Here is a 27,467-nt window from a genome sequence, read left to right as displayed (position 1 = left end):
AGGTCTGTGACTGCTGCATAGCAGTCTTTCCCCACTGCATGACCCCATGTAACAAAGCTATAGCTCTCATCTCCAGCTGACTGCATCTCACACATGGGGGAGAGAAATATAAAGCTGCCTGGAGACATGAACTTAGCAGCAGAGGATCATGAGATGTGTCATGCCTGTCTTCACCTTTCATGTTGAAGTATAGCATTTCTTCTGAAAAACTCAGGTAGATCATATGTTCATAACAGTCCTCTAGTGGCAGATGAACACATGTTGGTCATTTCATGCAGCAATGAAGGGGAACATCATGAACATGCCTGTCTTCATAGAGTGTTGGATGTGACTAACATTCATGTATGTGCCTTTCTACTTTGATGGTCTGCAATGTGTAATGCCAGAGGTTGAATCAATATCACAAATTGGAACTGGAACTTCTGCTATAGACTCCCCTCACTTCTGTGTGTTCATTTAGCTCTTCTGGAGCTTTAGACAACCAAGCCAGAAGACCTAGAAACTTCTTTCATCTCCAAAAAATAACAGTGTGGAAATGATAAGAAACATTTTCTGTCTGCAATTCCCCTTTCCAATATACTTTGCTTGCTTCTTTGCCCCTGGTCCCTCACCCCCACTGACATTAGCCCTGGGCTTGAGGCTACAGTCAGAGAGGCTATCTCACTGGTCCAAGGAGACTGGTCATGATGATTTAACTTTGCAGTGGAGTAATCAGATAATTGAACTGAAACTCATGGATGCATTTCACAAATCATCCCAGCTTTCAGACACTGCTGATCTTTGCAGGAAGCTGGAGTTCTGTCTACACCACCCCCTGTGCAAAACAGTAAGCAACAAGTTAGCTATTGATATGACATCTGAATGTAGGAGCACTGCACAAGCTGCTGATCAGCTGGTTAATCAAAATTAAGGACAGACAAATGCACCCATGTGAACTGCTTCACCCTCAGAGCAGCGCCAAACAAACTTGGTGATAGCATTCCCTTAGAAATTCTGTGGCAAGGAATCGGAACTTGGGCACTCAAGAAATATTAGCATTAGAAATGTAAGCACTTAAGACATATGGATGTCTTCAGGTTTTAGCAGATTAAATGGAAGAGTCTGAGGCTCAGCATCTTGGGTATCATAATTAGGTGGCTGTAATGACAGAGGCCATCATCTAATTATCTAAAACCCAGTAACATGTTCTGTGAAACTGTACTACTGTCCCTGAAATCCTGAGACATGCTTGCCCAGACAGCTAAACCAGATTAATACAGGACTATTTTACTATGAGCTTGTTTTCTATTCATATGTTGTTCTTTCTTGTTGTTCTTTGTTTACTGATGATTTCAAATGAGTTGTCAGAACTTGATTTTGACCCCTAAATACTCAAAGATACTAAACCCAGATTTCAAAAAACTAATGAAAATACTAGAAGCGGCTGCTGTGGATACCTCTTGTATGTGTGTTCAAACATCCTTAAACTCTTCCCTATGTAAGAATTACAGGAAACAAGATGGTTTTCTGACACATCAGCACATTTATGTCTCTCACTGTTTATGTGTTATCACTGGGACACAGGCTTCAATCATTTTAACAAAGGTTTCAAATTCTTCACAAGGTGGCTTCAGAACTCTGAAAGCCTCCTCTAAGTAGTCAGCTGCTATTTTCACACTATCCTTTACAGATCCATGTCCTTGAAGGATACTCTGTAGAAAAAGAAGAATTGAAGAGGAGGCGGGTAGAGAGAGAAGCTCGAGCTGTTGTGATGCTCCACTCGAAGAAGAGCTGGCTTCTGTGGTACTTAGTGTCTCATTTGGTTGCAGACTCTTCGCAATATCAGAATAGTCTATGAGAAGTTCTGATACTTGGAGGGATAATGCAGGTGAACTCATTAACTGATGAAGAGCAGACTCGATTGTGTCAGGGAAATTGTCATGTTTCAGTATCACTGCAATGAATACAACCATGAAGCTTTCTACAACCCCCTTGTAATTCTCATAAAGTTCCTTTGCTGCAGCGATCTTCTCCTGCAGGGAGGTGCTGGGACAAGCAACCTCAGCAGGCAAACTGTGGCTGATGCTTTTCTGCATCTCTTTGTCTTTTGTTTCCACAGCTGCTTGCACCTCTTTCAAAGCACTGACCAGGAGCTGCATATTCTCTTTAATGCTGAAGTTTTCTTTTACTGACATGATGGGGAAGTTGGTGCCAAGATGCGCATTGAGGAGTCGGAATGTTTTGTTGCTTGAGGAGACATACATGTACACCAAGTCATGCAGAGTCTGGCCAGCACTGACCAGCCTGTCTTCATCACTCTTAAAACCGAGGCGGGATAACATTTCTGGAGTGCTGTCTGACTCTGAAAAGCAAACACAGGAAATCCAGAAGAAACATGAAAATAAAATTTGATATATTTTCACCTAGAATGTTGCATTTCTGAAACCAGTTTTACAAATCATCAACCCACCTGACTCACTGTGACCCAAGACACTACAGTTGGAAAACACAGAAAAAGCTCTTTGTCAGCCTTTGCAGAGGTCTTACCAAGAAGACCAGCAAAATATGGCATAAACAGCTGCAAGTATTGTTACTCTTATGGCTGGAGGAAGTGTGACACTGACCTCCAGCATGCAATCTGAAAAGGAATGGAAGTGCTATAAGTGAATTGTTCTTGCCTTTTTGTGCTTATTGGTAAATTTATGGGAGCCCTAGCAAACAATATACTTTACATCATCCTTAGAAAAATCGACACAATTAAACTCATATTCTGGAGAGGGAAGAACAGACACAGCAAAGTCAAATACACCAGACCACTACATTCAAGAGGCAAAGCGACTGAACGGTGAGTAGCGCAATGTTTTGTTAGGCTACAGTTTCCTGTGAAGTGACCCATACCTATCAGTTCATGCAGCTAGAAGTTGCAAGAATGCCTTGACAAATGAAGGCACAAAACACTCTCCTTGCTTGTGCTCCCCTCGTTACCATTCTGACTTCTACGGAAGTTACATACTGCTTGCACCTAAGAGTTCTCCCAAGGTCAACTGCAGGCACATTCCTGGGGCAGCACGTGACTGAGGGACTGCTCCTGATGTTGTCTTTGCTTGTGCTAGAGCCCTGGGAAGGCAGACCAGTTGTAGCATGCATGTTTTGTCAGCTATTGCTACTGCTAGATATGCAGTTAGATGTGTCCAAGCAGTTGCAGCTTCCTATCTCACTTCATACTTTTTAAAGACTTTTTTCTCCGTGCTCAGCTCAACCCTCTGCCTCTTCCTTCTTTCACTTAATATGGCAAAAAGTGATCTGAAATTGTGTGAAATAGTAAAGTTGATTTCAGTCTCCACTGAAGTTCAGCCAGAGTTGGCTCTGGGGCTCCACACCACTTCTTCCACTCTCGTGGCATCAGAAGAGAGGATCTGGCAACTTACAGCAAAGAAAGGTGACAGGCACTCCAGATGAAGTGCTCCCCTCAGAATTAATAGGTCTGAAACTATTGCTATTAATCTTCCCTAAAGACCTAGAATAAAGCAGGAACAAAACTGTTTGCTTATTATTTAAATTATTTTCTGTCATATTCCAAATGATAGAGACTCTGGAAGAGAAGAATATGCAGCCATTGCAAATCTTGAAGACCTGAAATCAGTTTTGAGCCTACGGAATGTGACAGAGGCAGTTGCCAGACTGATCAATTCAATTCAGTCCAATATTGGAAGGAGCATTTCAGGACTACATGGCATTATCAGTTAATAGCACAAGTCATAAATAATTAACACTGGAAGAAATGTAATAATTAAATCATTAGCGTTTTCATTCTCAGCTCATCTTCTCATGCCAACAGCTCTGAAAACAATGGAAATTCAGTACTCTGGTTCTGGTTTGAAAACAATAGCTCAGCTTTCAGAGATAAACAAGCTGGCAACTGTAGAGTACTTGTTTTACAGTTGATCTTTTACTCTCATCTGAGAAATCAACCATTCCCTCCTGGGGAGGCATCACTCGTGACCAGAGCCTGGTGAGCAGAAGGTCCATCTTTCTAAGAAGCAGAGCATGAAAGATGTCTAGCTTGGACGAAGGCAGAAGTACAAGCTTGTCTTGCTGGGACAGACAAAGCCTGTCTTCACTGTCTGTGATATATATTTGTCTATTTGTGTGGGACTGTTTAACTCTTTTTTTCCATAATTTGCAGATGTACAAAACCCATCATGGCAACAAGTCATAATTTCAAGGAAAAGCTGCAAGTATGAGTGTTGTTTATACTTACAAGGAATAGAATTTTTTATGACCCGGGAAAAAAACTCAATCCTGTATCTATATGAATGAAAAGTGCTGTCCTACTTGTTTTCTATTCTGAAAACAGCAGGCAATACCATTCCCTTTCAGCCATGGTTGTAGGTACCTGTGATGGCACCTTTGTTGTAGGCTGAAGGCTTCATGCTGCACCTCTTCTCTCCAGAAGAAGTGTTTGGAACAATTGGGAACTAGCATAAAATAAACTGAAACCTGTTAAAATTGGAAGGAATGGGAAAGGAGAAAGAAAATGAGATGAATCTGGGTAAACGTCACACAGTAGAATTAATTAGCAGGCAGGCATCAGGACCCTGCTGAAGTCCAGCCTCTGGATCCCTAACTCATCACATGCTGCTGGAAACCACCAGAGAAACACAGAGGAAGGAGCATGTAGTCACTGTCCCATACACATTTCAGCTGATTGCAGGAGCCCTCAGACAAAAATCAGGTAAGCACTCTAAGTGTTTAATTGAAATGCTTTTGGAGAAAATCTCCCTGGAGCTGAAGAAAGTGTCAGAAATATGGAAATATATGTGGCCTGCCTAATTCTAGAAAACAAATGTAAGAGTTAGCAAAAGTGTTAATATGAAAAATGAGAGGCAATTTTACCATTAAGAGACATAAAATCTAGAGTAGGAGTCAGTAGGAAGCTGAAATAATAATGCATAAAGAATAGATGCTAAAAGTTTCTTCCACACCTGTCTAGTATGTAGAATGTATATTGAAGTGCTACTCCTCTTAGAACATTCTGTCTCCTCAGTTTCTGCAAATAAGGAAAAACAAACGACCTTTCAACAAAACATGATTGGAGTGGGAAGGATCTATTATCACATTAAGTCTGAGAGCAAGCCAGCAAGATGCCTGAGGCAGGACTGATATGAAATCAGACCTCAGCATTGACATAGCTTCATGTTTCCTGAAAATCACAAATCTTTCCTCTATATGTACTTTGTTCCCTCCAGCCTGAAGAAAAAGGAAGATGTGTTGAAGAGTTGATTCTCTTGACAGAGCTACAAGGTAAGGGCTGGAAGAAATGTACAGTGCTGTGCAAAATACTGGGGAAAAAATTATATTCAGACTGGTTTGTATTTCAACACCGAGACTAAAAGCTGGCTATGGGGCTGTTGAAATAATTCTGTTTTTCTACAGTGATCTTGTGGGGGAGGGTGTGTTTAGTAAAATACAGCTGGGTCAGTGTCAGATGATTTGCAGTTAGCAGATACTGCAAGAACTACAAAGGACCATAGTGACACGAGGGTATAATTTATGAAGAAAAATCTAGCTACTCTCCTACACAAAACTATTTGTAGCTGTGACTGTGATATGTCGGCACCACAGCACAATGAGATTTATCTTGGAAAAATGTAAAGCACTGCATAAAAGTGGCCCAGTTTTGCAGTAAGAGGGCTGAGAATGCAAAAGTACTAACAGAAAGAAGTCATCTTACTCATTCATATTGTGCCCCTGCAGCAAAGCAAGACACATGGATTTAAGCCAAAATAATGCTAAAGTATTTTTACTTTGCAGCTGGTGATGGGTTAAAAGTAAGTGGCAGAGTTGGCTACAGAAGCTTAGTGATGAGGAGTAACTCCATGATCACTGGTAACTGTCACTCAGACTCTGCATTGACATACAGGTGATGAAGAAAAATGTATTAAATATACTTGTTTGCTGGCAAGCCAGTGACAGCTGATTACAGCATTTGGAGGTGAATAAACAGTGAGGGAAAAGGGGCTAAATATCAGGGAAAAAAACACAGTGAGAGACGTGTTTAAGCTGATATAGGTTAGGATGGATTTATCATAGATAATTTTACTATTCCGTAAGAATTCCCAGTGTGGTTTTATTAGTATAAACACAGCATGCTTAGATAGTAACATTTTCTCTTGAATGTGAGGAGAAATAAGCCACACTAGCATAAAACACTGTGTGGTCACACAGACTGTGCCCACTTCACCAGTCATCATAGTTGTTTGTCCTGGTTTGAGCCAGGATGAAGCCAATTTTCCTTTTACTGATTTTTTTCCCCTTCAGTAAGCTTTCTTTTAACTAGCAACAGTGTGTTCTTCTAAAGCTGGTAAGACAGTGGAATGTTTTTCTAACTGCTGGATCTTCAAGGTCACACCTTTACTCTGCCGGCTCAGACACTACGGGGAGATCTATGACCCCCCCATAAGAGGCTGAGTTAGACAGACAGCAAAATTGGCCAGAGATATTCCATCCCATATATCTACGTAAGCTCAGAGGAAGGTCAGAGACCACAGGAGACAACTTCCTTCCTTTCTTCTTCTTCCCTTCTCTCCCATCCATGGCCAGCGTCCGGGGAGGACTCTGTCCATCCAGCACCGTCGACCCCCAGGCTCGAGCCTTCCTGACCCTCATAACTCTCTGCTTTCTCCAGCAGCAGCTCCGGGATTTCTCTGACCTGTTCCAGCTCAGGGGAGTGTGGTGGGAGTTGCTGGGGGTGGGAGGAGGCAAGAGGCTCTTGCACATACCTGAACATATCTGTATAGAATTGTAGATATTTTTTTATATCGCTAATTAGTGTTTAATTAAAACTGTGTAGTTTAGTTTTCAATCCAGCCAAGTCTCTTTCTTTTTCTCTCTCTCCTTCCCTACCTGGGTGGGAGGGGGAGGGGATCGAGAACATTGTTGTCGGACCTGAGTCAAACGCTGACATTGTTAAAAATCAGATGCCACTAAATGAAAAAATAAAATTTAAAAAAAAAATAAATTGGCTGATACAACAGTTGGTCTAGAACAGGCCTGTCATTTCAACAGCTTATTTTAGATTTTGCTGATTAGATTGTTCAATTTTTTTGTGAACTTGTGAACAGCTTCTACTTTCTTCAGTTTCCAAGGTGACAAATGACCCATGCTCCTTTTACCAATCTTCTAATTACATATTTGTTAGCTATTTCTGGTGCTCTGGGTATGTTCAGTGTCTCATAAGGTTCTTTTCCAATCATTTGGCTAAAGATCCCAGAAAATAACTAAGATTTCTATATTAATGAGCTACGCCTTGAGATTTGACTTGCTGAGCCTAAAAAGAACCAGTGAGACAGAGACAAAGGACACTCCACTGCTCTTTAAGAGGTTATGGGTGTTGAATAGAGTAAGAGATTTATTTTCTTTCTTGAAGCAGCCTATTTCTGAAGAATGGCACTGAGTGACCTCCTTTACCCAGACAACCCCAAGAGACGGCAAGAACTGATCCATCTGCACCAGGAATTGCTTGATTGCATGTCCACAAATTTCCATGCAACAAATGAGCTGGCTAGAGTGCTGAATGAACACCTGGGCTGTACCATTACCTACATTCAGATGAGAAGGAACAGCACTGTCAAGGAGAACTGTGACATTATCATTCAAGCAATGAGTGAGATTCAGCATCAGGTACAGAAGATTGACAGCGACATGAAGGAAAAGCTGGAGCCTGTGCTGTACCAGAAGCTGTATGACATCAAAGAGCCGGAGTTGGAGAAAATTGCAATAGCCCAAAAAGTTTTTTCCATTGTTCTTGGAGAAGTGACCTCAACAGCAGGGATGGTAGCTATCAAACTGCTTGGCTCCAATCTTATAACTCTCACTGTGAGCAAGCTCGTCAGTCTCCTTGCGCAGATCGGGGCATCTGTTCTTGGAGGAATCAGCATCACCATCCTCGGGCTCGGCATTGAAATGATCCTCCATGCCATTCTGGGAGCCGTGGAGAGAAACCAGCTTCTGACAGCTGTGACAAGCTATGAGAAGCATCTGGCTGAGTTCAAAGAAGCCTCAGAAAAGTACCAGCATGCCATACGCGAAGTGACTTCTTTGGTGAGGCAGCAGGTTCAGTGAATGAAGTCTAAGTTCTCCCTCCTGCTTTGACATGGACTGCAGCAGCTGTGCCTGCAGAAACCTTTTAGATTCATCATGGTCAATTAATTACTGATGGCTTTTTTTTCTTATGAGTGGCAGTGGAGCAAGAGATGTGACAAATCAGGGAATCAGCACTGAGATATACTAATAGGGAACTGGCTTACAGGTGCTTCTGGGAGGCAATGCTTCAAATACTTTGCACCTTTTCTTTAGCTGTTTTCTGGAATGCATTGTAGATAACCTTGAACTGTACTAGTGAAAATAATATTAATTGCTGGCACAGCAGTGGTGAGAAGGTGTGATTTTTCTCTTACTCCGTTTCTGTATCAAAGACAACAACATGATGGGAGAAAACAATTTCAATGAAAACAGTCCATGTCAGCATCTGGAGGGCTCATCAGGAGAGCTGTGGTTGCACAGGTGTTAAGGTGCATTAGTGATAAATCGGATAGGCTGAATTCCCTGCTCATGTAAGTGCTTAAAAGGAGTAGCTGAAGCATATTTAACTGCTGTTTCTTGGTCCATCCCCGCCTAAGGAGCCAGTCAGAGATCTTTAAGTAAACACTAATCCTAGTAGATTAGCATGTAAGAAAAACACGAATTTACAGGCAAACACAACCTTGCCCCACAGCTGAGTTTCCACTGGCTGCAGTGTTCCAGCCATGCCCGGCTGTCAATACCCTCTTATATTCAGTAGTCCCTGCTCCTGCCAACCCACAGCTAATTATTTCTGTGCACAGTTGCTGCTTTATTGATGGAAAGGGGATTATACACGCATGATTACAGCCCTATTAATGCATTAAATTTATTTTCAAGTGCTTTACACAGTCCCACCAATGCTGGAGTACCAAGAGTATGCGCAGATTCTGCATTTCACAGTCAGATATTAAATGCCCTTATTTTTCATATTTTAAAAACAAATCTGGAAGCAATAACATGATTTGCTGTCTCTTGCTCTGTTTTGCTGTGGTTTGCTTTGATATGCAGGAAAAAAAAAAAAAGAAGATAATTTAAGAGTTAATAAAAATGCACCAGAATATTGTAAGACTCTCTTTCCTGTACTTGTGGGTTTGGGTTTTTTTTGTTTGGTTTGTTTTTTTGCTTTTGGTTTTGTTTTGTTTTTTTTGTTGTTCTGTCAGAGGAGGCACAAAGCACTGGCTTGCCTCACACAAGATATTGTGGTGAGTGACATGGTGACCTGAGGCATCATTTCACCAAGAAGTGACATTTCCTGTCTCCTGACACAAGCGACACTCAGTTTAGAACTGAGTCTAGTTCTCTTGGATCTTGTCTAGACTGTCAGTCAGTAAAACAGCAATATCTGAGTGTTGGAGAGGCATGAGTTCCTAGCTCCTGCTGACCTATATGCAAATGTACATTCTAATTTAGGAAGAAACCCCACCAGCTTGGTATGTATCTTTTTGAGTTTGCCAATCACTGCTGTACAAGAATAACGGAGTCAAACAGAAACCTGTTGTACTTTTGAGGTAGTTTGTCCACACTTTCTTGAAAACAAATTCTAAGCATTTCAGGGGAAGTAGGCTATGCAATAAGGAACATAAAAATACAGAATTTCTATTCACCTCTTGATAGTCCTTGTTTCTGGCGGCTCTTAAAGGAAAAACTGCCTTTCCCACAACAGCAGGTGTGGCAGGTGAACTCAGGCCCGTGGAATGTTGGAAGATGCTGGAGGCTGGCAGGGTGGCAGCTTGTCCCTCCTATTATGATGCAGGAAGCCGTGAGCCCAGCCAGCTGGGACAGCCACGCATAACCTCACAGAGGGGTATGGCAACATCTAGATGGAATAAGGTGGTTTTCAGATAAGAAAATAAAACACCTGCTGCTCAGCTTGGGACCTTCCCAAACTCTTTCTCCCAACTCTAGCAATAAGAGAATCAATGGGCTTTACTTGCACTACTGATGGATATATACTTGAATCGAGCACAGAATGCATTTAACTGGCCAGAGGCAAGGGAGAGCACCCAGTGGAGCAGAAACAGCTTAGCTCTCTTCCTGCTTGGTAGCTGAAACTCCGTGCCACAAAATAAGAAATAATTCCTGCTCTCTCTAGCACTCTGAACCTGGTCCTCCAAAGATGTCATAACCAGTTCGAGGTTAACCAGTCTAGTAATGCTTCTCAAGACTCCGTGGAGCTGACTCTTGGTGTGACAGAAGTACCAAGTGAAAAATGTGAGTGGACTGCTGTCCTCCCAAGTCAGCTCGAAGTCAGCAGACACTGTTCGAATGTGTGGGCTTGGAAGGGACCTCTAAAGGTCATCTAGTCCAGCCCCCTGTGCAGTGCATAGGGACCTTTTTAACCAGATCAGATTGCTCAGAGCATCCTCAAGCTTGACCTTGAATGTTTCCAGGGGTGGGGCTTCCACCAGCTCTCTGGGAAATCTGTGCAGTGCTTCACCACCCTCATTGTAAAGATCTTCTTCCTAATATCTAACCCAAATCTACCCTGCTCTATTTTAAGACCATTGCCCCTTGTCCTGTCACTACACACCCTCGTAAACAGTCTCTCCCCAGCTTTCCTGTAGCCCCATTCAGGTACTGGAAGGCTGCTGTAAGGACTGTTGGGAGAAAGCAGTCAGGGCTGAGGCAGTACCACTGCCCCCACTGAGCCCAGTATTGTCATGACAGAAGACCCAAAGCCCCATGAAGCGTGGCCAATCTGCAAAGCCACAGCTGTGCTCCTCTCCAGTGACACGGGACATAACAGGGATGTGTCTGGCCATAGTGTTACCATCACATCCCCTTAAGCATTGTCCCTCTGCTCAGTCTGTTATTGTGGACAAAGGATTAGGAATTAAAACTGGATAGTATGCATCTTCCTAATAACAGCCCCAAAGAAGAAAAGAAACTGTAAATGAACCCAAACCAGTCTATTCTGCTTTCAAACCTGTGTAGAAACACTGGATGGTTACAACCAAAATTTGCCTTGCAGCAAATTCTTTCTAGTGACAAGAACAATACAAAATAACAGGCCAAAGAGGAACAAGGTGGGGATGACTCTGCTGTTTACATGGTGGGCAAGACTCCTGAGGCACTGAGAGCTCTTGAAGCTCTGGCTCTGGGGATGCTCCTGGGCTGACCCTTGGCTAACCTGGATTTTGTGCAGTTTGAGATCAATGTGGGTATTAATGCAAAGCACAGCTTATAGTCTTGCTATTACCCACTGTGCAATGATCCTTCATAAAGTTCCAAGCTTGCCAACCAAGTCTCCATGATTTGAAAAACTGTTAACAATTTTGTGTTGCACGGCCTGTCCACCCAGAGCAGGTGGTCTAGAAATACCGCTCAGAGATCAGACCATCTCTGCTCCCAGGTGCATTAGTGCATAGGAAAACATCCTTGCTACACCTTCCAACACTTTAATTCTTTAAGCCTGCACCCACACTTTATTACCTGCCCCTTCCTTATTCACAGTGATACAACTGGTATCCAAGGAGATGTTCCATCTATCTTTATCCTGCTTCTTCACATGTCTGGGGACTTTCGCTGAGACAGGCACTTTGGGCAACAAGGCCAAGCAGCTCCCACTAAGTGTCCACCAGCTTCTGCTGAATGCTGGTCATCAGTTTACTGCAGGGGCTTCCATGGCAGGGGAGTTGCAGGAAAAGACAAGTAACAGAGTAGATCCTGTGATCCCTGCTGGGACCAAACTAGCTCTCCTGTTCTCTTTGTACGGCCAAGCTGCCCAAGGAACATTAACCAGTCATTTGTCCAGTAGTGCCCTGAAACAGCAGCTAGTACGTGAGCCTAGCAGAGAAATGCCAGACACACTAACAGGGGAGTAGTGCTCAATTCAGGCCAAACTCAACAAAACCCACACTGAATCACAGAATAATTGAATGGTTTGGGTTAGAAGGGACCTTTACAAGTAATTTAGTCCAACCTCCTGCAGTGAGAAGGGACATCTTCAAGTAGGTCTGGCTGACCAGAGTCCATTCTAACCTGACCTCGAATGTTTCCAGGAATGTGGCTTCCACCACCGCTCTGGGCACCCTGTTGCAGTGTTTCACCACCCACACTGTAAAAAAATTTCTCAATACCAAGTCTGAGTCTACCCTCTTTTAATTTAAAACCATTATCGTTTGTTCTATCACAACAGGCCCTGATAAAAAGTTTGTCCCATCTTTTTATAAGTCCCTGTTAAATACTGAAAGGCTGCAGTGAGGTCCTCCCAGAGTCTTCTCTTCTCCCCACTGAACAGCCCCAACTCTCTCAGCCTGGCTCCAAAGGAGAGGTGCTCCAGCCCTCGGATCATCTTTGTGGTTCCCCTCTGGACTTGCTCCAAGAGCTCCTTGTCCTTCTTGCGTTGGGGGCTCCAGACCTGGACACAGCACTCCAGGTGGGGTCTCACGAGCGTGGAGCAGAGAGGGAGAATCGCCTCCCTCAACCCGCTGGCCACACTTCTTCTGATGCAGCCCAGGACACGGCTGGCTCGATGTGCTGCTGCACGTCGCACTCGAGGCTCCCGGGACCCCAGCGCCCTGCCTCGATTCCCCACCCACCGCAGCTTCCCGCGCCCCCCGCAGCTCCGCCTTCTGCCACCACCGGGAGCCATTTTGTAGGATTCTCCCCACGGGAGCAGAGCGGCCGCAGCGCCCCGCCTGCGCCGGGCCCCCCTCGCTCCCAGCACCAGCCACGGGGGCAGCATTCCCGCATCCCAAGGACATCCCTCCCGTTCCCCCATCCCCCCTCCCCTCGCCCCCCGCCCCCTGGGACCGCTCCCCAGCGCCCGCCCCTCACGTGATCCCGTGGAGCCCCGCCCCCCCTCTCCCCTCCCACCCGCCGGGCCGACCATAGAGGAGCCTCCGCGCGGCGGAGAGGGGAGCGGGGAGGATCATAGAGTCGCAGCTGGAGCGCGCTGAGGGCCGCACTTCCGGTGCGCGGTCGCCGCGCTTGACGGCGGCGCGCCATTCGGTCCCGGTGCAAGATGGCGGCGCGGCCGCCGCGGCGGCGAGGAGCGGGCCGGTGCTAGAGGCCGGAGGAGCGGGAGGGGGCCGGGCGGAGGGGTGAGAGGAGCGGGCCGGTGCTAGAGGCCGGAGGAGCGGGAGGGAGCCGGGCGGAGGGGTGAGAGGAGCGGGCCGGGGCTGGGACGGGGGGAGAAGAAGGGAAGCGAGGAGAAGGCGGCGGTTTGTGCTGCCGCCTTCTCCCTCCGTCCGGGGGAGGAGGGGAGGCTTTCGTGTGCCTCGTGGGAGACTTTATGCCTCGTTCCCTCAGGGCCAAAAAAAATTAATAATATTCATAAATGTAGTGTTTTGTTTTGTGGTGTGTTTTTTTGAGGTTGTTTTTTTTTTTTTTTTTTCCCCATCGACTGTTAACTTGTTGTGTTGAAGCTCTTTGCTTTGTGTCCTAAAAACATCGAGGTTTCAGAAGTTTGTGCTTTTTACCCTGTAAATGTTAGAAATGTGGGAAATGCGAGGTGCAAATGTGATGCCTACCTGTGTTTGGTGAGCTTCCCACCTAAAAAAAATAAATAAATGACAGTGTCAGGCAAAAAAATCGGTATAATGTTCTAAGTAGGAAGTTATTTTATTGGTGATCAGAAATCTTGGGGTGCTCTTGCAAGCAGGAGGCCAGCTGTGAGCATAACCGGGTCGTATGAGCCATGAGCAGAGCTGGTCAGTGCACTGAATGTGGTCAGTTCTTGGAGCTTGGTAGGAACCCTTTCTGCAAGGCCTTGAAACACTGAATGAGGCCCTGTGCTTATATTTCTTTATAGGGGATAAGGGGCGGCTTGTTGTTTAGTAGTTTGAAAGTGACATCTATTGTAAGTAGGGAAGAAGAATAAATGCACATGGTGACTGCAGTGAGGCAGCAGAGAACTTTGGACTTAACTTGTTAATACTTTCACTTCAGTCGTGATGGATGCAGTATGGTGACTAGAAAGCTGCATCCTCTCAGCTCCCAAAGTTCAAAGAGTGCTTTAGTTTTTGGAGTGGAATTTGTTGGATATTGTGGATTTCTTTTATTTTTTTTTTTTCCAGTGGTGTTTTGGCAAGGAAATGGGGCTGTAGGTGAGGGAAGATGAGAGCTACGAGAGGGGCAGCATCTCTGGCTGTAGTTTGGACACTTCTGTAGCCATCTGAAAGTTGAAGAAATGTCTGAGGATGGGAAATAGTTCTTTCCAGAAAAACTTTTTCTTCTCTGGTCATTACAACACAGTTTGAAGTAACACTGATGGAAGTAGAGAGCAAAAGGGCAGTGGTGTAACAGGAAGAGAAAATGACATGAATGTGTGTGAAAACACTTGCTGGTGGATAAAGTGGGTGCTGGGGATAGAAGTCAAGGGCAGCTTGAAAGTCTGAGGAGAAGAAATTTGTGTGAAACATTAGAAAATGAGAAGAATGGAAAGGGGAAAGAGTAAATGAAAAGCTAGAAGGATCCTGATATCTCTTAGAAAAACAGAATGTGTCTTTCTCCCCTGTGCACTCTGCAGTGTAAGCAGGAAGCTTCTTGGTTGGCGTCACAAATGAATAATAGTCTGGTTGATTAGCTTGAAGTAGGCATTTAGTAAAGTAGTAGTAAATAGGTACTTTAATAACACTTAAAGTGGGGTGATCACCATGTGAATGTCTGAGATTGTAGTAGTATTTGAGAACTTCACAAGTGTTTGAGGTTCTTGAGGCGGCAACCTGCTGATGCAGAGAGGAGAAAACAAGCATAATCAACCTGCTGGTGCATGTGATCTGAAACAATGTTGTCTTTTCCAGGTCTCTCCCTCTTTTTCAGTTTATTTTTTTTGAGGTGGAAGGAAAAAAGTCAAAATGGGGCGGAGATCTACATCATCCACCAAGAGTGGGAAGTTTATGAATCCCACAGATCAGGCCCGTAAGTATTAATAAAAGCTAAGCAGATGGGAATAGTGGAGGGGTCCTAGGGAAGCAGTAAAAAGCTTTATCTGAAGATGAGATCCTCACTGGTGAACCAGAACAGTTTCCCTACCTTGAAAAATACTACCTTGGTTTTGGCTGGTGTAAAAACTTCCTGAGAAGGCTGCTTGCTTGTGTGCTGTTGCTTCTCTGAGTATTTGTCTCCAGATTTTACTTTAGTTATCAGTGTTGAAAGGTCTTTGTACTTAGCTGTTGCCTAAACTGCCAGCCTGCTTCTTGAGATATAATTCATCTGTATGAGGCTGGAATTTGAGGAATACATTAAATTTTCCAAGAGGTCTAATTAGAGGAGGGAGTTGTCTAACTGAGTTTTTTCCTTTTGATAACATGCCAGATGTTATCAGTGCTAAACAGATAAAGAAAGTCCAGAATTCATCAGTGAATGTGATTTATTTCAGATGCATACCCAAAGCCCATGTGTTTTTAAAATGCATTGTTTGTTGTTAGCTCTTTTTGAGCTTCTGGGCTGCAGTCCTTTCATGACTGCACACATCACTACGACTTTTGCTGCCTGCTGTTCTGTAGAGAAACAGCCTTGCTCCTGGAGGCAGGAAGGTGGCTTCTTTTCCTTCTGTACACCACACATGAGATAGAAACCTATTTCATGTTGTGTTTCTCTGTCACTGGGAAGATGAGTTTAAAAGTTACAGTCTCTGTAAAGTGAGTGAAACTGTTAGAAACAGTACTAATCCTGATGAAGGAAAGGTTCTTCGTGGATTTGGTTGTCTCTTTCACGTTCTTATTTTCTCTTTCTTCCTCCTCTCCAGGAAAGGAAGCGCGGAAAAGGGAACTAAAGAAGGTAAATATAGAGATCAGAAATGTTTACTTAGCATTCTCTGTCCTGCTTACCTTGTTTGTGATCAGATGATAGATCCTAAGATTGACCTTAGAAACAATTGTCCAAACAAGTAGTTTTAAGAAAACATACAGAACTCTTGTTTTGAGTAACCATATCTCATAATCTGCTATTTTTAAACTTGTGATTATTACACCTTTTTGAAACATTATTGTAAGTACTTGGGAATTGAGGAAAAACCAGAAAACCAAATAAACCACCTGACTCACATACTTAGTATATTTTACTGTATACCTTTTGTCAGTTGGCTATCTTCTTGATTGCGTGTGTTAATTGAAATGAATGATTATAAAATAATTTGTAAAGAGCAAGATAGTGAAATTAAAATTCCTGGAAGCTTTAATTAACCTTTGCTGCTGATTTGTGCCATGGCTGATATTTGCAGGGCATTTTGAAATGCCTTTTTTTTTTTTTTCCCAGCAGACTGGGAATATTGAGAGGGGAATATCTGGTACAAATGTTCTGTCTTTTTCTCCTGTGACACTTTTCTGTTGTGCTTGATCTCTGATCTTCTTAGAACAAAAAGCAACGAATGATGGTACGAGCAGCTGTACTAAAGATGAAAGATCCAAAGCAGATTATCCGGGACATGGAAAAATTGGATGAGATGGGTGAGTGAGAGGCACCGGGTACTTAGGCCGTGGATTATGTAGAAGCATAACATAGTTTTAAGGGACAACTGGAGATTAAAATAGAATAACCTTTCTTTCTTTTCTGTTAGAAGGAGAGATTCTGTTAATAATTGGGGATTGATGATTATTTGAGGTGATGTGGTGCTATCAAAGCCAGCTGTTTTTTTTGGGGGGAAGATGGCTGATAAAAAGAACGAGTAGTGTTTGTGATAGTAACTTCAAGTTGAGGGAGGGGATTGTCATAAGGCTGCAGACTTCCTGAAAATGGGGATTGGAAATTGCTTGCTTTGAAGTTGTTTCATTTGTCACAGTTGTGCAGTAGAGTAACATAAGAATTTTTGGGGTTTTTTTTGCTGTCTTGGATTAGAGTTTAACCCAGTCCAGCAGCCACAACTTAATGAAAAGGTGCTAAAGGACAAACGCAAAAAGCTCCGCGAGACTTTTGAGCGCATCTTGCGGCTTTATGAGAAGGAGAATCCTGACATCTATAAAGAGCTACGCAAGTTGGAAGTGGAGTATGAGCAGAAGAGATCACAACTCAGCCAGTATTTTGATGCTGTCAAGGTAATGCTTATTGTATTTCAGGCTGGTAACTATGGTGGTGTCTGTTATTTGCTCATTAGATGTGACAGTTAAGAAGGAAGGGAACTGTTTTTCAGAGACCAGTGTTTATGTTATGTGACCCATGCTGAATACTTACAATAATTTGGGTAGTATCTCCAGTTACAGCATTTAAGTGAAGGTGGCCTTGGGGGTTGTCAAGTCTGTATTTGTCTCTGATATACTGATTGAATTCAACAAGAAATTACAGGGGGAGGGGAAATTTATGTTGCAAATCAACAATACCAGAGTTGTTTTCTGTATTAGAGAGACCAAACTTGTGAAGGTGCTGTTGATGTTTCTGTAAATTTCTACTGAATCTTTTACTGGAAATAATGAAAATCCTTTGGTATTCCTTTAAAGAGCTTGCTTTGACATTCTTCCCAGCTATATTGGAGAACATAAGTTGCCCCAGTGCAAATATCTGTAAGATTTTTATTTTTTTTTCCTTTGGAATATTCAACAGCTTGTGATTTGTGCCTTCTGGACACTGAAATAAAAAAAAGGTGCAGGCATACTTGTCTGCAGCCTATTTCCTTTGGGGACTGAAGGTCTAAAGGGAGTTGACAATCTGAGTGGGTTTTGACTGAAATAGTAAAGCCTTTTGTGGGTGCACTGCATGTGCTTTGTTGTGCATTGAAAGCTTTTTCTGTTGACTTTTTTCCCTGATGTCTTTAATGGACAACTGCAAGATAACATGTTGTGTACTCTGAAAGGTAACAAGTTTGTGCAATAGCTTCTGTGAGAGTAACTCACTCTGCCTTTTTTATGTTTCCCTAGAATGCTCAGCATGTTGAAGTGGAAAGTATCCCCTTGCCAGATATGCCACATGCTCCTTCCAACATCCTCATACAGGACATTCCCCTTCCAGGGGCCCAACCACCTTCTATCCTCAAGAAGACATCAGCCTATGGGTAAGTGGAAAAAGAAAATTAAAGGAGAAGTAAAAAAGGAACACTCTTCCATCTAGGGAGGAGCTAAGGGTAGAAATGGAGGCAATATTGAGTAGAAGAAATCAGGAATTCTGTGCAACAGAATTGTACTTTCTTGTAATCAAAGCCCTTTTAAATCTTTCCTTACTATTACAGTTTTTTGTTTAAATTGCTTCAAGTGATGCATTGTCTTGTAGCATTTGCCTTTCTACATATCAGTAAAACTTAAAGCCCTACCACTTTGGGCATGAATTGCCATACATGTGTCATTTTGTCTTGCTGGTATATTCAGTTTAAGCTCCTACTTGACTTCATTATCAGATTTCTCATTCTAGTGCTTTTTCTTTCTGAACAGCCTTCTCTTTTCACCAACTTTGTGGTTATTTCATTCTGCTTCTGTGGTCGGATTAAATCCTTGCTTTTGTGTGCTTGTCTTCAGTTGCCTTCTGAGAAGCTCATTTTTGTCTGATCTTCAGCAGTTGTCTTTTTATGAGGTTGTAAACTCCTTGAGACAAAAACAAATACTTTACAAATGTTCATGTTTCATTTTAGAAGGCTACTGTGTGTGCCATGATGAGAGAAGGCTAAATAATTATGTTAAGTGCATGTTTGCTTTCATTTATTTTGTGTGCCTACATTTTTAATTTCCTTTCTTATTTCCAGACCACCAGTTCGGTCCATTTCTGTACTTCCACCTCCTGGGCTTGGTGTTCCACGTTTACCTCCAGGCAGGAAGCCCCCTGGACCTCCCCCAGGGCCACCCCCACCTCAAGTTCTACAGATGTATGGCCGTAAAGTGGGTTTCTCCTTGGACATGGCTCCTCGAAGGCGAGAAGAAGAGATTTCTTACAGTTCTGAAGCAGGTGAGGACTTTACCATTTCTAAGTTTTTCCTTGACCTCTTTGTTTTGCTACAGATGGTACTGCTGTGAATGTGTTGTGCTCTAGACAAGGTATTCTCAGGGCAAGATGGGTATTAATACTACTTGAAGACTGTTCTTACGTGATTGCACCTCTGAAGTGATTCTGATATATTTCATAATATCTGCAATTTTTTTAATCTATATTTTTGAATGTTGAAGCTTCCAATTACAACTTTCAGATTTATTTTGGTTTTGCATTAGGTTGCACAGATATTTTCCCATGTGGTCATAGCAGTGCTGAAACATTGTATATATTATCCTTTAAAAAAACCCAACTATAATACACCAGAGGGTTGCATTGCTTTTCAGTGAGACCTAGACAGGCTGTAAAGTTGGGGGGGGGAGAAACTTAATAAAATTCAACAAGGGCAAATGTAGAGTCTTGCATCTGGGAAAGAACAACCCCACGTACCAGTACAGACTGGGGGCTGACCTGCTGGAGAGCAGTGTAGGAGAAAGGGACCTGGGGGTCCTGGTGGACAGAAGGATGACCATGAGCCAGCAATGTGCCCTTGTAGCCAATAAGGCCAATGGCATCCTGGGGTGTATTAGAAAGGGTGTGGTTAGTAGGTCAAGGGAGGTTCTGCCCCTCTCCTCTACTCTAACTTGGTGAGGCCACATCTGGAATCTTGTGTCCGATTCTAGGCCCCTCAGTTCAAGAAGGACAGGGAACTGCTTGAAAGAGTCCAGCATAGAGCCACAAAGATGATGAAGGGAGTGGAACATCTTCCTTATGAGGAAAGGCTGAGGGATCTGGGTCTCTTTAGCTTGGAGAAGAGACGACTGAGGGGCAACCTCATCAGTGTTTACAAATATGTTAAGGGCAAGTGTCAGGAGGACAGAGCCAGGTTCTTATCAATGATGTCCAGTAATAGGACAAGGGGCAACGGGTGCAAGCTCGAGCATAGAAGGTTCCACATAAAGGTGAGAAAAAGCTTCTTTACTGTGAGGGTGACAAAACCCTGGAACAGGCTGCTCAGAGAGGTTGTGGAGATGTGCTCTAGGTGACCCTGCTCTGGCAGTGAGCTTGAACTGGATGATCTTTCGAGGTCCCTTCCAACCCCTTAGATTGTGTGATTCTGTGATTTGCAGAGAAGACTTACTTTAAAGAAACCCCAAAAGAAAACAAGCAAAAAAAACCCAACCAAACCCTGGAAAACAAATCCAACCCATCCCAGACCAAAACAACAACAAAAACCCCAGCCAATCCAGAGTTTTCATTTGCAGTGAGAACTTGGGTCCTCCTTTTCACAGTTACTGTATCATTCCTGTAATTTTTTGTGAATGGGTAGATCAACTTAATTGCATGCCAGAAAGCATTAAAGTATTTTAATGATGGATGATTAATGAATAGAAACTAACTAATGAGCTGCAGGTAGGAGTTGCCTTCACTTGTTTGCTGTGCAAATTAACCAGCTGGTTAGCGGGAAATCTTACGAATAGACTCTCCAAAATACTGTTTAGGTATATGTGCTAAACAGTAAAGGGTTGACAATATTTCCAGGCTATACCTAAAGGGATTATTCTGACTGTAGACATAGACTGGTCTGAAAGACAGAATATTTTGTATTTGGAGTTCATGCATTTCCCAATACTTTTTTCCTGCAGGACAGCGAGGGCATGATGACGATATGTCCAGTACCAGTGAAGATGAAGGTTATCCTGAAGATATGGATCAAGACAAGCATGATGAGAGTAGTGATGACAGTGACAGTGATAGATCAGATGCAGACAGTGAAGGAGAAGACTTCGTGCATCGTGATAATGACAAGGAAAGGGAAGGTGGCGAAGAAAAGAAATCAGGTATGATGGGAAGTTATGGGCTGGGGTTTGGTTTTTCAAAAGAGAAACACTACTTAACAGAATTTGTGTCTGTTTTCCTGAGTGACGGGGAAAGTAATTTGTGTAGCCAGCTAACTCTGTCACCTAAATTTCAGCCAAAGAATTCCAAATAGCAGAAGAAAGCTATTTGGAAGTGAAGCGTCTTTTCAGATGGATCCATTTTCTTAACAGATGAGTTAGCTTAGTAAGGTCGCAAGCTATTTTTCACCTGAAGCATTGGATTGGCAAGGTACCCTACAAAAAGTAAGCCTCAGTGTAAAATATACTGACTCTTTAGTGACTCAACAAAAATTAAATGTCATACTATTAATGCTTTTGGATTTTTTAAAAAAAATTAATTTCTTGGGGGAGACCAATTGATAGAGAATACTAGGCTAGCAAAATTTCAAATAGTCAGTAACAGCAATGCTAACTCTTATGTAAGAAGCATCGTTATGTTAGAATGATATGTTGTCCATATCAGGTAGAAGACCTAAACCTATCTGATTTTTATTATTTTCTTCCCACCTTCTGCCACCCTTGTCCATGCTTTCCTTTCCCCAGGTCATAGTGTACGGTTTGCAGACATGCCTGGGAAGTCACGGAAAAAGAAAAAGAACATGAAAGAACTGACTCCACTCCAGGCCATGATGTTACGAATGGCAGGTGAGAGAGATGGATGTATTAAGTGGAGATATGCCACTAGGCTTCCAGTTATGCTTTCTGTGATAAGCTTACTTTGTTTGCACAGTTTCTATTTTATAGAGTAAATATTTTACTGTCATAATGTAAGATCTGCTAAGAATATAAGTTGTAGTTAGGTATCTGTTGGGGTTTTTTAAAATAATTTTTAGTCTACTAGTATTGTGTGTTTTGCATAGCAGAGTTGGAGTTACAGTAGGAACTTATATTTTTGTTTTTTTTTTTTTTTTTAATGTATTGGAATATCTTTCTTCTAGATTTTATCTTACTTAACTTTAAAACAATTGATCAAACAAAATATGAGCTCATAGACAATCTCACCTTTTCTTTTTCACTGTGGGCTTATCCTGTAACCTGTAAGGATTTGCACTCCCTAAAAATATCCTTTTGCAGGAATAAGTTAACCAAAATAGTGAAGATTTATTTTGTTTGTTTTAGAAAGACACCCAGTATCTTTCAAAGTGCTGGGGTTTCTTGACCCTGGGGGATTATGTTTATTTTGAGGTTGTGTCCCCATCCCCTGTTGTGCCCCCACCCCCTGCAAACTCCCACAAACCTTTGATCAAATAGCTGTAGTTTGGGTTGATAATAGAAGTTTCAGCTCCCACAGGAACACATAGAACTTGTTGGCAGAGCTGTGTCTAGAGCTGTGATTTTTATAATTTTTTAAATTTTCTATTTAATAATAAAATGTCATGTGTGTTTGTTTGTTTTTTTTCCTTTGAAGTAAGATTTCTTATTTTGTGTGCTCAGGTTTCTCTGATGTTCACGAAGATACTACCTGTGGACTGATTCTATAAATGTCTCTGTTTCTAGGTCAGGAAATTCCAGAAGAAGGAAGAGAAGTAGAAGAGTATTCAGAAGAAGAGGAGGAGGAGGAAGAAGACTCAGAGTCTGAAGAGACATCACAACAACAACAGCAACAACAGCTCAGTGAGGAAGCTCTTGCAGAGACTGGATCATCTACTGCAGCTTCCCAGACACAACAGCAGCAACAGGCTCAGCAGTCTGTTCCTCCGACTCAGATACAGGCACCTCCTATGCCTGGGCCACCTCCACTAGGACCACCTCCAGCCCCTCCACTGAGGCCCCCAGGCCCACCCACTGGCCTTCCTCCTGGCCCTCCACCAGGTGAGTGCTTGATTTACTCTGGTTTGAAGGATGCAGGCTCTCTGTGCTACAGGCAGTGTATCTGTTTAGGAGTTTAGAAGCTGCTGAATGTGTTGCAGATGAAGTACAGGAGCCCAGTGTGGTAGTTGCTGAGGTCTGTGATCTCTTCTGTGGTCAATCTGTTGTTGCTGTACTGTGCTTTTGAGGCATCAGGCTCCTGTAGCTGTAGTCAGCCTGATGGACATTGGCTTGTTCATTAGTACCAAAGCTTGTTCATTAGCACCAACAGAGGCAGGCAGCCAAGGAGCCAGTGTTGTATGAAGAACAAGGTCTGGTGCCATGTGCCTCTCCAGTGGGTTTGGTGTTTTTTTGTGTGTCTTTCCCCTCATGTTTTACCCTGAACAAGACATGCAAGAGGCTTGGGAGCTACCACCCAGGCTTTGATGTTTTTTAGGTGTATTTTTTTTTAATGAGCTGTGGTGGTGAAGGCTTATGCTGATTCTGTGGCAGATCGATAACTTTTTATTCATACTGTATGGCTTCTATGAGGGTAAACACCTGAAGTTTATTTAGAGGAAAACAGCAGTGTTTCTGTAACTTAGTAGGTTTACCATGTAGCTGAACGGGATAACAGTAATGAGCTGTTTTCTAATTTGAAAAAGTGTATAAATCTGTCTCTTGAGTTCGTATACTTACATTGTGAAGATCAATAGCTAGCTATAGTGAGGAGCAGTATATACTATGTTTGTAATGAATTTTATTCTAGATTGGTACGTTAACAATGTGGTTCTTTTTGCTTTTTTTCCCAGGGAATTGAGGGAAAGCAAAGATCTTTCCGGTGTCCTCTCTACAGATTTATTTTTTCTGTGATAACTCAGGCCAGAAGGGCAATCAAATGCCAGATTCTTTCACTTTTAACTGTTTAAATTCTTAACCTCAGCTCAGTAGCCATTCTCGCTATTGTTTCATTACATGTGAGAGAAGATACTTGACTATTATGAAGAAACTTTCATCTAAGCCTAAAATCTGCTGTCTCTTCTTGAGATTTTTTTTAGATCTGTTTGGCAGCTGGCTAGCTTTAGAATTGCTTTCAAGTTCCTGTTGAGGATCTTTAGTATTAGCTGATGGGATAGTTTTGGGTTTTCTTAACCATGAACTTAATTTCTCTTAATTTATGTGTATGCTTTCAGGAGCTCCTCCATTCCTGAGACCTCCTGGCTTACCAGGAATGCGTGGGCCTTTACCTAGACTTCTACCACCAGGCCCTCCACCTGGGCGTCCACCAGGCCCTCCTCCAGGCCCTCCACCAGGTCTGCCCCCAGGTCCTCCTCCACGTGGACCTCCTCCTCGCCTGCCCCCTCCTGCCCCACCAGGTAAAGTATTCTGTTTGCTCAGAGTCAAGTCTCTCCCTGTTTTATTTTCCCAGTTTTTGCTGTGGTGACCAAGTCAGGAAGCATAAGCAGTTACTGGTTTGGCTTTGTTCCTGTCTGGATTATGCTGGATCTTTTTCTATGCAATAACAACAAGTAATTTTGTACTGTTGTGTGCACTTCGGTAGCAAGAAATTTGTCCTCCAAAAGGGAATTTCAGAGTTTAAACTTCTGCTGGACTCTTTTTAAATAACTCCAGGGTGTTGTAATGGTGCTGCACTTAATGAGTTGGAGATGGGGATTTTTTTTTTTTTTCTGCCTGGTCATACAAGTCTGATGACTCTGAAATTCCAATCAATGCATCATCAAGAAATGTTAGTTTCAGATTATAACCTTAAAATTTGAAAGGGAGCAATACACAAACGGATGTAGCTTTCAAAATCTGAGCTTCAGCAGCATTTTCAACTTGTCATTTGATGCAGGGTGCAAAACTGTTCATTTTTGTTTTTAGAGCCAGTGCTACTGCATCTTGTGGTTTTGTGGTGGGTTTATTATTATTATTATTATTATTATTATTATTATTATTATTATTATTATTTTTTCCTTCTTGGCTTTCTGAGCCTGTGCACTTTTTTGACCAAAGACTTTAAGACTCCCAGGTGTGGAGTCAGCTCATGCCTTTTTCTTACAGGTATCCCTCCTCCTCGCCCAGGCATGTTACGGCCACCTCTGGTGCCTCCGTTAGGACCTGCCCCACCTGGCCTCTTCCCACCAACCCCCATTCCAAACCCCGGGGTCCTGAGTGCTCCCCCCAGCTTGATCCAGCGTCCCAAGGCGGATGACACCAGCGCGGCCACCATTGAGAAGAAAGCTACAGCCACGATCAGTGCCAAGCCGCAGATCACTAACCCCAAGGCAGAGATCACTCGCTTTGTGCCCACGGCCCTGCGAGTGCGCCGGGAGAATAAAGGGGCTTCTGCTGCCTCCCAGAGAAAACAGGATGATGAGCCTGCTCTCCCATTAACCAAAGCTGCCCCTAAGGCTGGATCGTCTGCCCCTATCTCTGTACAGACAAAGGATGATGTGTATGAAGCCTTCATGAAGGAAATGGAAGGTCTCCTGTGATGTTATGGTCGTAGCCAGCTTTCCTGCCCCTCTGAATGCAGATCAGACCACTGTGGAGGGAGGAGAAGGAATGGTCTTCCTGCAAGCAAGGAAAGGGCTCATGTGACAGGGAATAGTTCCCTACCCACAGGTTAACTTGCCAGTATGCTCTGAATAGAGACCTGCTGTAGATGAAGGGTGGCTGGGGACCTCCTTTCTGAGCTGGCTTGTCCACTTGGTGGAAGGAAATAACAGTGAAGAAGGTGATGCTGTGTCCCTCGAGTCCTTGCTCTTCCTTGAAGGGAGATAACGGTACTCTTGGGAGGCAGGTGTGGGAATGGGAGGTCGCTATGCTCTGCTTGAATCCTTGCACATCCTGAATTATCTGGCAAGGGTAGTGGAACAGGTTTTTAAGGAGAAAAGTGTTAGCAGCATTTCATATGCATATGGTTGTCTGGTTTTTATTTTCTGTACTGTTCCTTTCTGTAAATATTTTATAATCCTGGTTTTTTAGTTGCAGTGGGATTGATCCAGTCATCTTCCAGGGTAGTCAGGGAGGTAATTTGTTGCGTATAATGTACACTGGAATTTTGCATCCCGTCCCCTTGACAGTCATCTTGATGGCTTTTCATCAGCAGGGGAAACTTCATTTTGTCTTGTGGAAGACAATAAATGTTCAGTGTATCAAAATATTGGTTTTCTTGTGATTTGTTTAAAATGAATATGTAAGATGGAAAGGGGGGAGGTTCTTTGGCCTTGTTGGAAGATGAAGGCATTCTGAACCTCAGAAAAGAAAAACGACAGCTGCATGATAAATAATACATACTTTTTTAAAACTAAAGTTCTACTATATTCATGTTAAGGTTCTAAGCATCCCATTTGGCCTTTGTTGGTTGCTAGTAGAAACTGAAGTGTACTATGAATAACTACAAAATTATTTATTTTATATACTCTTACTGAAAGGTTTACTTCAAGTCAAGCCTCATATATCCACTAGCTGCATCTTGGACAGAGTAACTTAAAATAAAAATTGGTAAACAATTTTAATTCTTAGAGCTTCACAGATAATTTTACTTATAGGAAATCTGATTGCAAATTCTATGAAGTGAGTGATTTTAACCTGCAGATATTTTTAAAGAAGGACTTTCACATTTCCAGCTTTAAAAACATTCTATTTTGTCAGAAGTTTTCCTTTACCTTCAGTGACTATGCTGACTGAGCTAAATATTCTAATAACTCTTACCAAGTGCAAGAAACAAATCTATATTCTCATTTGAAAGAGACTGCAAAGTCTGCTGGGTTCTTGTAGACAAATCAGTTTTAGGAACAGTAGGATTGTCTGTGTGAGCACTAAGGTTTTTCAAAATGAGCTGCTTCTTCAGAGAGCTAACTGCATTTTTGAAATATTTAAGTTTTGTCTGGAACACCAAATTAGAGCACAAGATTAATATTAGTAGTTTACTATTTATTTAGGTATCTTCATCCTGTTAAAAGTAAAAGTGAGCTAGTGATGATAGTGTATGATGGAGCATAAAACAAATTGAGTATATATAGAGTATAAAAGCATCAAGGAAAGAGAATGGGTACAAAAGATCACTCTCAATTGGAATTTATGGAAATTGAGAGTAGAATCTCATGGTGTGGGGAAAATGGAAGAAGAGCCTGCTGTGCAACACTGGGGTAGCAGAAGGATGTGACCAAGTCCAGGATGCAGGCTTCTTGGGTTTAGGCAGAGATATTGTCTGCCCTTGCTAGAAGCATGGAAGAAAGAGAGAAAACAAGTCATGGAATAAAGGCAAACTAAAGGATTAGAGCAAAGGAGGAAAAATTAACAGTAATCTCTGTCCATAAAAAAAGGCCAGACCATACCAGAAAAACATCTCCAATCTTGATGAATTCACTTCAGCCTATTGGTGCAGCAAGGTGTTCTACACTTTTACTCAAAGTGTGACAGCCTGCCTTCTAATGCTCTGCAGAACAGCCTTGCAAATAATACAATATTAGCTTGATTACAGGAACAGTTGGGAGATTTGACTTCAGAATTGGAGACGTCTCCTGTGTTACATGTGCCTGCCTAGGTTCTACCTCTCTCAGTAGTGCTAGGTTGCAAATGTCCCTACCGAAAGGAGGTATCTCTTTTACAATAGTGATAACAAGTTCTTTAAATCTAATCCCATTGTAGCATTTCTGCTGTTCTAAACACAGGCCGACAGATAAACCGCCAGCGCTGGCACTAGCAGACGTTGCCCCTGTTCCAGCTACGCACCTCAGTTCTCTTCAGGCAGAAGGGCACACGTCTTCCAGGAAAGTCTTTCCGGAGCACCCACAGGGGTCAGGACCAGGGAGACAAGGCGAGAGGGGAGGGGGATGTGGCCCCGCCCGGGAGGGC

At 42.8% G+C, this 27,467-nt stretch overlaps 2 protein-coding genes and 1 long non-coding RNA gene across 5 annotated transcripts; 2 read left to right on the top strand and 1 right to left on the bottom strand.

Annotated features, from left to right (window-relative positions):
* Positions 1-4,440: 4,440 nt before the first annotated feature.
* SMCO3 (single-pass membrane protein with coiled-coil domains 3) lies at positions 4,441-8,999 on the top strand. Of its 2 annotated transcripts, none has more exons than XM_051624636.1 (3): positions 4,441-4,714; positions 5,229-5,283; positions 7,412-8,999. In XM_051624636.1, the coding sequence occupies exon 3, from the start codon at positions 7,426-7,428 to the stop codon at positions 8,101-8,103; it is 678 nt and encodes a 225-aa protein (XP_051480596.1). In that variant the 5' UTR covers positions 4,441-4,714; positions 5,229-5,283; positions 7,412-7,425; the 3' UTR covers positions 8,104-8,999. The 2 variants fall into 2 exon arrangements, with proteins under 2 accessions (XP_051480596.1, XP_051480606.1); XM_051624646.1 differs by having other exon boundaries at positions 7,409-8,999.
* Positions 9,000-13,033: 4,034 nt separating this feature from the next.
* WBP11 (WW domain binding protein 11) lies at positions 13,034-25,768 on the top strand. 2 transcript variants are annotated; one of them, XM_051624538.1, is made up of 12 exons: positions 13,034-13,148; positions 14,850-14,967; positions 15,797-15,828; positions 16,403-16,496; positions 16,885-17,081; positions 17,898-18,031; positions 18,713-18,912; positions 20,580-20,774; positions 21,357-21,458; positions 22,311-22,625; positions 23,795-23,977; positions 24,666-25,768. In XM_051624538.1, the coding sequence occupies exons 2-12, from the start codon at positions 14,904-14,906 to the stop codon at positions 25,097-25,099; spliced, it is 1,950 nt and encodes a 649-aa protein (XP_051480498.1). In that variant the 5' UTR covers positions 13,034-13,148; positions 14,850-14,903; the 3' UTR covers positions 25,100-25,768. The 2 variants fall into 2 exon arrangements, with proteins under 2 accessions (XP_051480498.1, XP_051480507.1); XM_051624547.1 differs by lacking the exon at positions 13,034-13,148 and adding an exon at positions 13,194-13,206.
* Positions 25,537-27,409, bottom strand: LOC127387179 (uncharacterized). Its single transcript, XR_007890067.1, has 2 exons — positions 27,345-27,409; positions 25,537-25,855 (listed from the first exon to the last, which is right to left on the bottom strand). It is a non-coding gene; the product is annotated as an uncharacterized LOC127387179 (long non-coding RNA).
* Positions 27,410-27,467: the final 58 nt, after the last annotated feature.

Source organism: Apus apus, chromosome 1 (genome assembly GCF_020740795.1).
Source record: "Apus apus isolate bApuApu2 chromosome 1, bApuApu2.pri.cur, whole genome shotgun sequence".
Lineage (NCBI taxonomy): Eukaryota > Metazoa > Chordata > Aves > Apodiformes > Apodidae > Apus > Apus apus.
The sequence above is the reverse complement of the archived record's forward strand: the minus strand, read 5'-3'. Positions and strand labels throughout refer to the sequence as shown.